The 11,058-nt window shown below is 44.1% G+C and overlaps 1 protein-coding gene across 1 annotated transcript in view; it reads right to left on the bottom strand.

The window, feature by feature from the left end:
• The window catches only part of LOC139542888 (dedicator of cytokinesis protein 3-like), an 85,541-nt gene that overhangs the window by 13,865 nt on the left and 60,618 nt on the right, over positions 1 to 11,058 (bottom strand). Inside the window, exons 13-24 of the mRNA XM_071348840.1 lie at positions 10,491 to 10,579; positions 9,169 to 9,294; positions 7,087 to 7,211; positions 6,761 to 6,923; positions 6,503 to 6,609; positions 6,225 to 6,396; positions 5,994 to 6,091; positions 5,566 to 5,649; positions 5,111 to 5,211; positions 2,810 to 2,891; positions 1,719 to 1,889; positions 1 to 63 (exon numbers count right to left, since the gene is read on the bottom strand). The exon at positions 1 to 63 is cut by the window's left edge and continues 130 nt beyond it. Coding sequence (XP_071204941.1) covers positions 1 to 63; positions 1,719 to 1,889; positions 2,810 to 2,891; positions 5,111 to 5,211; positions 5,566 to 5,649; positions 5,994 to 6,091; positions 6,225 to 6,396; positions 6,503 to 6,609; positions 6,761 to 6,923; positions 7,087 to 7,211; positions 9,169 to 9,294; positions 10,491 to 10,579 — 1,381 coding nt within the window. The remainder of the gene's footprint in view (positions 64 to 1,718; positions 1,890 to 2,809; positions 2,892 to 5,110; positions 5,212 to 5,565; positions 5,650 to 5,993; positions 6,092 to 6,224; positions 6,397 to 6,502; positions 6,610 to 6,760; positions 6,924 to 7,086; positions 7,212 to 9,168; positions 9,295 to 10,490; positions 10,580 to 11,058) is intronic.

Raw genomic sequence — 11,058 nt, 5'->3', positions numbered from 1 at the left:
CTGCACTGTGAACATCTGCAGCAGCTCGTCAAAGATGTCTGGGAAACTGTTCAATAACGCCGCCTGACAGGGTCAAGGAGAAGAGACAAGAAGGGAGGGAGAGAAAAGGAGAACAGACAGACAGACAGAGGGAGACAGAGAGGCAAAGAGAGAAGGGCAGAGAGACAGGGAGAAGCAGGTCTAGATCATTTGTATTCCTCCATTCTATAAATGACACTATGCCATAAGGGAGTTATAGGACTATAACATCCAAACAGGGATACATACGTCTTAAATGGACCATAAGAAGAACGTAAGCCAAAACAGGGCAGGGTAACAAATATCTTATCGAGGGAGGTTGACAGCTGACAGAGATCAACTGCTAACTGAGATGAGAGAGACCTGGAGCATGTCTACCATAGAAAAGCATGCAGTTGATCACAACAGTAAAAAGAGGGATCAGAACAAAAATAAAATTATACAAAGTATATCAGCGGAGGCTGGTGGGAGAAGCTGTAGGAGGACAGGCTCATTGTAATGGCTGAAATGGAATTGATGGAACGGAGTCAAACATGTGGTTTCCATATGTTTGATACCGTTCCATTTATTCAATTTCAGCCATTACAATGAGCCTGTCCTCCTATATCTCCTCCCACCAGCCTCCACTGAATTATATATGCATTAAAGGTCGACTTTGGGCAAAAATTCAAAAATAACAGCTTTAAACTGTATAACTGATCAATGCACCATTATACGAGGTAATTTAATGCTTTAAAAAAAAGAGTAATAAGATATTTGGCTACAGAAGTGCCATGTATTATCGATCTCTACAGCTTCTGTTCAAAAACAAATCCTGTGAAATGACATCAACACATACTGGAGGAGTTACTGGCTAGCTACAGTGGCTAGGGTAGATAATGAACTAGCTATGTTGATCATAGCATAGGCAAAGGCACACCACATTTCTGTTTGAAAATTGAGAAAGAGGGGCCTCCCGAGTGGCTCAGCGGTCTAAGGCACTGCATCGAGGTGCTTGACCTCGGTTCGATCCCAGGCTGTGTCACAATCGGCCGTGTCCAGGAGTCCCATAGGGCGGAGCACAATTGGCCCAGCGTCATCCGTGTTAGGGGAGGGTTTGACCGGGGGGGTTTTACATGGCTCTTCGCGCTCTAGCGACTCGATTTGGCCTGGCTGGGTGCCTGCAGGCTGATTTCGGTTGTCAGTTGAATGGTGTTTCCGCCGACAAATTGGTGCGGCTGGCTTCCGGGTTAAGCGGGTGGGTGTTAAGAAGCGCTGTTAGGTGGGTCATGTTTCGGACGACTGATGACTTGACCTTTGCTTCTCCCAAGCACGTTAGGGAGTTGCAGCGATGAGACAAGATCGTAATTGGATATCACAAGAAGGGGATTTTTTTTAATTTTTACAAAATACAATTAAAATATAAAAAATACAATTGTAGAAAGAGGTGGACCGTTTTTCATTCCCAGATTTAACCTTTAATGTGCTTTACAGGAAAGCAACAGAAAGAAATGAAACAATACATGAAAATAATGACAAATTAGTAATAAATGAATCAATTGAATCAAAGCTAAATTACCACAAAGACAGAACAAAGGAGCCGATAAGCTCATAATAGTCCAGTCAAAATGCACTGATCTGTCTATGTAGAATATGAGGGCATCTCGGCCTTCAGGGATAAAGACAAGCTAGAGACAGACCGGAAGTGCTGATGTTCTGACCTGTGTGAAGACGAGGGTCTCTGAGCTGCGGCTGTCCAGACTCAACACAAAGCGGATGGACTGGAAGAGCTCCTGGATGCTGGCCCTGAACAGCTCCTCCTCCATACCACAGGTCGCTCGCGAGTACAGGATCCGAGACTGGACGATAAACTTCAACAGGTACTCCAGAGCCTGCAGGGTGGACAGAGGACGAAACAGGATACAATTACCTGTAAAATACAAGTATCTTTATATTATCTGTAGTGTGGTGGTTTGAGTTGGGTTGTGTTCCTTTCTTTAGGCCTTGTAATACAATATACCTTTACATGACCACTACAGCATCAAAGAGCAAACCTTGGTATCATAATTCATGTCAGTATTCTGCAATGCAAACATATCAATACATATTGATGATTCCCTGTCATAAGATATATCTAGTCTTCATCCATCTGGAAACCTCCCCTGATCTACCGTGGCTTTAGATTATACTGTCTATTTTGACATTCATGTCATATTTCCTTTCATCTATAGGTGTGAGGTCTAAACGTTCCATGTTTGGTAAAGAAATACATGTTGGGAGTGTCTAACAGTGTGTGGGTTCACTCTGTTTGTCCAGACCTCCTCTCATGTCCTGATGTGATGTGAGCTTTACCCTCATGACCTCCTGGATGTGGTCCTGTCCGACCACCTTCGATGTGATGTGAGCCTTACCCTCATGACCTCCTGGATGTGGTCCTGTCTGACAACCTTCGATGTGATGTGAGCCTTACCATCATGGCCTCCTGGATGTGGTCCTGTCTGACAACAGATGTGATGTGAGCCTTACCCTCATGGCCTCCTGGATGTGGTCCTGTCTGACAACAGATGTTATGTGAGCCTTACCATCATGGCCTCCTGGATGTGATCCTGTCTGACAACCTCAGATGTGATGTGAGCCTTACCAGCATGACCTCCTGGATGTGATCCTGTCTGGCAACAGATGTGATGTGAGCCTTAACCTCATGGCCTCTTGGATGTGATCCTGTCTGACAACCTCAGGTGTGATGTGAGCCTTACAATCATGGCCTCCTGGATGTGATCCTGTCTGACAACAGATGTGATGTGAGCCTTACCCTCATGGCCTCCTGTATGTGATCCTGTCTGACAACCTCAGCAGAGCGGTCCATGTACCACTTCAGACAGCGAATCAGCTCTCTACAAGAACACAGAGTAAAGAGTGTTAAACATGGGGTATTCCATGGCCATATAAGACAAAGAAAATGTACACTGGTGTCATAGTCAGGTCCAACATTATTGGCACCCTTGATAAAGATATTATTATATATTATGTGTAGTGTGGTGGTTTGAGTTTGGTTGTGTGATTTCTTTAGGCCTTACAATATCCCTTTACATGACCATTACAGTATCAAAGCGCAAACCTCTGTATCATAATTCATGTCAGTATTCTGCAATGCAAACATATCAATACATATTGATGACTCTCTGTCATAAGATATCTCTACTCTTCCTCCACCTGGAAACCTCCTCTGATCCACTGTGACTTTAGATTATAATGTCTAAAGTTTTCTGAGTTGGAGAACACGTTGGGAGGGATCTTAGACCCTCCCTCCATACAGAATCCTTCCAGATCCTTGATTTTCTCCGGCTGCCTTCTTCAATTTAAACCACAGGTTTTCAAGGGGTTTCAAGTCCGGAGACTGAGATGGCCATTGTAAATGTTATTTTTCCGGCCAATGAACCATTTCTTTGTGGATTTTGATGTGTGCTTGGGGTTATTGTCTTGCTGGAAGATCCAATTGCGGCCAAGTTTTAGCCTCCTGGCAGAGGCAATCAGGTTTTTGTCCTGGTACAGAGTAAAGTTCATGACCTTAAAAAGCAAAATAGCCCCATAACATCAAAGATCCAACACCATATTTTACAGTAGGTATGGGGTTGTTTTCTGCTCATGCATTCTCATGTTGACGCCAAACCCACCACTGGTGAGCATGGGCAAAGAGCTCTATTTTCATATCATCTGACCATAGCACGCACCGCTTCCAATCCAAGTGCCAATACCTTTAAGCAAACTCCAGGCATTTATATTTGTTGGATGACACTGGGAACACACTGGTTGAATCAATGTTGTTTCCACGTCATTTGAATGAAATTGCGTTGAACCAATGTGGAATAGACATTGAATTGACGTCTGTGCCCTGTGGGGGGGGGTTAAGGCATCAAAATGAGAACGCATGATCAGAAAACAACCCCATACCTACTGTAAAATATGGTGTTGGATATTTGATGTTATTGGGCTCTTTTGTTTCCACTGGCCCTGGGGCCCTTATTAAAGGGATACTTCAGGATTTTGGCAATGCCCTTTGTCTACATGCTAGGAACATGCTAGGAGATATCAGCCTGTACCAGGACATTTTAGCCAAAAACCTGGACCTGAAGGTCCCCAAGAACACAGTGGCCTCCATCATTTTTAAGTGGAAGAAGTTTGGAACCACCAAGACTCTCCCTAGAGCTGGCTGCCCGGCCAAACTGAGCAATCGGGGGAGAAGGGCCTTGGTCAGGGATGTGACCAAGAACCCGATGGTCACTCTGACATGGCTCCAGAGTTCCTCTGTGGAGATGGGAGAAGCTTCCAGAAGGACAACCATCTCTGCAGCACCACCAATTAGGCCTTTATGGTAGAATGGCCAGATGGAAGCCACTTCTTAGTAAAAGGCACATGACAGCCCGCTTGGAGTTTGCCAAAAGGCACCTAAAGACTCTCAGACCATGAGAAACAAGATTCTCTGGTCTGACAATGACATTCAGCACACAGCCAAGACAATGCAGGAGTGGCTTCGGTACAAGTCTCTGAATGTCCTTGAGTGGCTCAGCCAGAGCCTGTACTTGAACACGATCAAACATCTCTGGAGATACCTGAAAATAGCTGTGCAGCGACACTCCCCATCCAACCTGACAGAGCTTGAGAGGATCTGCAGAGTGGAATGGGAGAAACTCCCCAAATACAGGTGTGCCAAGCTTGTAGTGTCATACCCAAGACGACTCGAGGCTGTAATCGCTGCGAAAGGAGCTTCACAAAGTACTGAGTAAAGGGTCTGTCAACAGACCGAATACTTAATTAAGTAAATGTGATATTTTTTTAAAACATTTTTTTGTAAATGTGCAAAAATGTTTTTAAAAAACTGTTTTTGCTTTGTCATTATGGGGTATTGTGTGTAGACTGATGAGAAAACAAACAATTTACTCCATTTTAGAATAAGGCTGTAACGTAACAAAATGTGGAAAAAGTCAAGGGGGTCTGAATACTTTCCTAATGCACTATAGCTCAGTATATTAATTATTTATTTTATACAGTCTTATTTGTTCGTCTTTATCAAGGGTGCCAATAATTTTGGACCTGACCGTAAGTGGTACATTACTTGTAGGCCAGAGCTCCTGCAAAGTGGTTCTGTATGTATGCCTCCATAACAGGCCGGAAGTGGTAGAAACGACTGTCCCTGAGCAGGTTGATGATAAACACCTGAGTGCACAAAGACAGACAGACATAAGATAGGGTTTAAACATAAGATAGGGTTTAAACATAAGATAGGGTTTAAACATAAGATAGGGTTTAAACATAAGATAGGGTTTAAACATAAGATAGGGTTTAAACATAAGATAGGGTTTAAACATAAGATAGGGTTTAAACATAAGATAGGGTTTAAACATACTGGAGAAAATGTGAGTATGCTGCAGCCACACCACATGCAGTCATGCATGCATTCACGCATGTGTGCACACTCTCACACATGTGAGTCACACACATACATAAACACACACACACACACGACATTCCATTACATTGAATGAGGTTGGTCTCTCCATCTTGACATACCAGTGACTGGAAAACCAGTGGTCCGTATTTATCTGTGTTGTCATCCAGGAGACAAAATAGTGTATCCAGGACATCTCGTAGGAACTGCAGGGGAGAAGAGCCAGCTCAATCATTAAACCAGGGGTGTCAGACTCATTCCATGGAGGCCCTAGTGTCCACAGGTTTCTGTTTCTTCCTCTCAATTAAGACCTAGACAACCAGGTGAGGGGAGTTACTTACTAATTAGTGACCTTAATTCATCAATCAATTACAAGGGAGGAGCGAAAACCCGCAGACACTCGGCCCTCCGTGGAATGACTTTGACACGTGCATTACACCATCATAGTTCCCCAAACCCAATAACATAGGCTAGTCACAGATCTGTTAGTGTTTGGCCAAACAACAAAGAGGAGTCTTTCCTAGATGTATTGATTGAATAAGAGTGTTACCTTGACAATCTCCTCTCCATTGATGTGGCGTAGTTGACCCAAGATGTCTAACACCCTGTCAGGGTGGGCTTTCCAGTTCAGCAGAGCCAGGAGGTCCACTGGAAAAAGAGCAGAATAGAATAGACACAAAAACATGTGTGAAGCTCTGGGTAAAGTTCGAGGCTAGGCTAGTGAATTCTCTGTTATTGAGTGTGGTGGGATGTACAATACAGTGTAGTGAGCTGGCCTTACCGTTCTGAGTGAGCTTGGTGGAGCAGAGCTGTGTGGAGACCCAGAAGGTCTCCTTGGGGTTCCTCTGGAAGGGCAGGGTGGAGGGCAGGTTGGGGCAGCTGTTGAAGTCCTCTTTACAGCAGGGCATGCTCAGGTACAGGCCCTGGTTGCTGAACGTTGCATTCTCATCACACTGGGCAACAGAGGCACAGCAGAGAAACGTGTTAGATAGAAATTACAGAGAATAATGTAGAATATGTAAGCCTGTGTGTGCATGTCTGTGTCGCCTATGACCCCACCTTATAGACATAGAGCTCATGGCTCTCGTCTGACAGCGTGGTCCCATCCTCCCTCATAAGAGGAGTGAAGGCAAAACCAAACAGCTTCTTCTCCCCTTTGTCTTTAGCTGAGGAGAGACACAAAGGAATTACTGTATAGTTTATGCCATCTACACAGCATAAACAATACCAGACACAATTCTGTATTGCTATCAAGTTAATAATAATGATAACAATAATAACTTAATTTCTAAATCCTGTCCAGTGTTGTTGACATACTGGAACAGTGTCTGAACTCAAAGCGCAGATGTGATCCTCTGAAGCGGTCTATGGGGATGGGTAGTTTAATCATCTCACTCCAGCGAGGGCTGTTGTTGTGGTACAGGACAAAAGAGCGGTGTTCACTGGTGTTGGGCTCCCCACTACCCAGACTGATACAGTCCTGATGTGGGGAATAGAGAGAGGACAGGCACTCTTTAGAATGGATGGATGGATGGGTGGGTGAATGGATAGATAGATGGATAATGGTGTAATGGTCTGTCAAATGGTTGAAATCATGAAATCCAAATCAATTACGACAAACCAACAGAAATGTTCTCTGTTACCTTGAGTGTGTCCCCATCGGCGTAAAGCACATACACAGTGACCTCAATATTTTTCTGGACACTCTTGCCCCCCCTCTCAAAGTCCCCTCGCTCCAGGGTCAGGTACAGGTCATTACGAGTGTCACCTAGGATAAGGACACACAGTCAAGCCATGACAGTGTTCTGTTCTAGAGAATTCTCTCTCTACAGTGTCCCTACAGTTCAGAGGAACAGGCCTTAGAATGCCCACGAGACAATAACATCTCCACAAGTTCGAAGCCTATGACAGAACCAAATTAATGTTTCATGAGCACGGAATTGTTAGTTTATCTTTACTTTATACTCTGTGGTTTTTGCCTTCTATAATTTACCTCAGCCTCAAGTGATCCTAAGTCTGGGATATCCCCGAACATGGAGCTACGTATGCCTATAGGCAACGTCTTTAAAAAATTGCGGAAGTAAGCCATCTGGCTCAAAAAAATAAGGGATCCTGGGGTAGCTCAGATGAGTGTGGACATTATGAATTAGGATGCGGCGCTGACACCAAACATTATTGTTCTTGTCAATAAAAAATGGCCCTCCTGAGTTCTAATATACACAGTAGCTCATAATAACTGTCTCAGCACCCTATGTGAGTCAGTGCTTAATGGAAAAGATATCAATGACTACAGTGAAAGAAGATATTGCAGTTATTTATAAGATCAGATTACTGTTATTTATATCTTACTCATTTCCTTGGGGACAGATGAGTCACTGACAGGGGTATTGGGAGGTATTTTAAATCGGAGTGAAAGGAAGTGGAGGGGTGTGTGTGTGTGTGTGTGTGTGTGTGTGTGTGTGTGTGTGTGTGTGTGTGTGTGTGTGTGTGTGTGTGTGTGTGTGTGTGTGTGTGTGTGTGTGTGTGTGTGTGTGTGTGTGTGTGTGTGTGTGTATGTACACTGTAGTATTCATCCAAATGGAACCCTAAAAGAGTGATGCCAAATGATGAAACAAAACACACACTTTATGGCCCTTCACTCCTTTGACAGAATCTTTGAATATCTTTGTTGTTTGTTTACAAATGGTCACAGTTTAAAGACATGCTCCGGTACTTTGGAGACTAAGAAATAATTGTTTTAATCTCCCGCTTTGGGCTGGATGTGTCAATGTGTTGTTCCTACATGCATAATCCATGATAATAGTTACTGTCTTACCTCATTTAGCCACAAAATCCCTAGTTTGAAAGCAACTGATTTCCCAAAGCTGTGCCACGCCATTTCCCTACGTTCCCCCCCCACGTGGGCCAGCCCTCTAGTAATTTGAGTTATAGCCAATGAGTGACAGAATTTGAGTGACAGTAACCAAGAGGGCTGCCCAGCGTTATCCAATGAGGTTGCAGGGCAGGCCCAACGGCTCAATGGACACAGCAGAGAGAGAGAGGGAGCTGCCTGCCATAAGATGAGGGACAGTGTCTGACAGACCAATCAACCTGCACATGTCCTCTATTGTATGCTTATTGTTATTATTCAATGTATTGTTATTTTGACCCTTGGTTATTGTTGTTACTGTTGTCCTGTTGACACTTTTGATTCTTATTATCTTAATATTGTAAATATCCAAAGTAAGCTTTGGCAATATGTACATTGTTACGTCATGCCAATAAAGCAAATTGAATTGAGAATGAAAGAGAGAGAACATATCTGCATATATGTGACATAGTACGCAATTTTCGGAGACCACTTTTGGCTCGTGGGTGCTACTGTCAGAACTACTGGCTAAAAAGTATACAAAAGCACCAGAGAATCTCTTTCAGCCTCTGACCCAAATGTTGTCGAAAGTAGGAAACACCTAGCCTACATTCTCTTCAGTACAGGCCTAACTCCTGCTGAGTGTTTATTTCAAGTGAAACATCTGATTTTGAGCATTTTGGACTGAGACTGGTGTCCAACTGTGTCAATGCAACTGGTGTCCTTCTGAACATCTGCTTATTCCCCCTTAAATAATCACTTCCCTTGAATGAAACACAAGCCATATTTTCTGGAACTCCTCCTTTCTCCCTACCCCCTACACCCTACCCTCTACTCCCTATCCCTTACCAACTACTCCCTATCCCCTACCCCTCACCTGGCATGATGACATCAGGGAAGCCCAGTTTGCGTGTGATGGCCAGAGACCTGCTGAACACAGCTTGGTTCTCCCTCCTGATCTGATCCAGTTCCCCCCGCAGCAGCTGTAGAGAGATGATGAGGCCTGGGAAGTGATGGAGAGGGAGGGAGAGAGGGATTTAAGGGAGTGAAGGGATGTAGAGAGGCAGGGGGAAGGGAGGGAGGAAGTGAGAGGGGGGAAAGAGGAAGTGAGGGTAGAGGGAGGAGAATTAAAAGGGACAGAGAGAAAGAGATAGGAGAGAGAGAATGAGTGAAGGGATGGAGGGAGTGAAGGGATGGAGAGGGAGTGAAGGGAGGGAGGGAGTGAAGGGATGGAGAGGGAGGGAGGGAGTGAAGGGAGGGAGGGAGGGAATGAAGGGATGGAGAGAGGAGGCATGGACAGGGGCAGGGGGAGGGAGGGAGGGAAATAGGAAGAGGAGGAGAAGGATAAGGGATAGAGAAAGAGAGAGGAGAGAGAGAATGAAAGAGAGAATGAGGGGAGGGAGGAATAGAGGGGTATTTAAGGGACATTAGTCAGAGTGCGGGGGAGGAAGAGACAGACAGGAGCATGAATGGAGAGATAAAGTCACAGCGAGGAAAGGAGAGAGAAAAAAAGGTGGGGTGGCATTAGGAATAGAAAAAGAGAGAAGGGTATGGAACAAGACAAGATGACGGAATTCAGTGACTCATATTATGCTACAGAAATATACCAGTGTGAAACACAAGAAAGACAACACTGAGCAACATGAAGATGCATGCAACACAGACATTCTATCAGTCTAACTAAAATGGAGGTCTGTTTGAACTGACATGTGGAACCACAGAGCACATTTCCTCTGCATCATCACATTGTGGATGTATCCTGTACATGTGCAGTGAAACGTCAATAATGAGAGCCCTTTCCTTCAGCTTGTCCTTAATGCTGATTGACATAGTCATGGTGATCAAGACGCCATTATGACAATGAATATCTGATTTAACCTTGGAGGACCTCTAAGACAGATATGGCCGGTAACGTCTATGTCTCAAAGCTGAAACGAAACGTTCTATATACTTTACCTTCTTTGTCAGTTGGTTATTCACATCCTTTAACATGTAATGTCCTAGAAGTCCATTTCAATTCAGTCAATTTAGGAGACTAATTGGAATTTCAATTTTAAAAAATGGAAAACTGCCATTTTTCTTCAATGTGGATTTCTCAAGTTCTTGAAATGGAATTCCAATTACTTCCTGAATTGATTGCCATTGAAATGGAACGGACCAAAACCCTGGCCCCAGAGGATGAATGATCATCATATGTACCATAGTTGGTGCTAGGGGCCGAGTACTTTGTGCTGGACTTGCGTATGATGTTCTCGTGGATCTGAAACCACTCGTTCTCATTATTACATCTGGAGAAAAAGATAGAGAGAAGACAGAGGGAAGACAGAGAGAAGACAGAGAGACAATAGAGAGATGGTAGAGAGAAGACAGAGAAGATAGAGAGAAGATACAGAGAAGAGAGAAAATAGAGATAAAATAGAGAGAAGCATTAATGACACACACATTAGAGGGGGAGAGATGGACAGATGTGGACGGTTGTGTCCCTGAAGCGTTTTCCTCCTGGAGAAAAGATACCAGTGGGGGGACATGCTATCAAGCAGCACATTACCCCAAAAGCACAGGCCTCTAAGCTGAGTTGACAGACAGCTCTCTGTCCTCTCCTTTCCTCCTCTCCTTTCCTCTCCACCAGGCTTTTTCATTACTGTAGGCCCGTGGGCCCCTGGGAGAGGAATGGGGGGAAAGCACTGGCTGGAGCCTTATTTATTTGTATTTTTTATGTAACCTTTATTTAACTAGGCAAGTCAGTTAAGAACAAATTCTTACTTAC

The sequence above is a fragment of the Salvelinus alpinus genome, chromosome 17 (assembly GCF_045679555.1).
Source record: "Salvelinus alpinus chromosome 17, SLU_Salpinus.1, whole genome shotgun sequence".
NCBI classification, from domain to species: domain Eukaryota; kingdom Metazoa; phylum Chordata; class Actinopteri; order Salmoniformes; family Salmonidae; genus Salvelinus; species Salvelinus alpinus.
This window is presented reverse-complemented; position numbering and strand designations above follow the sequence as displayed.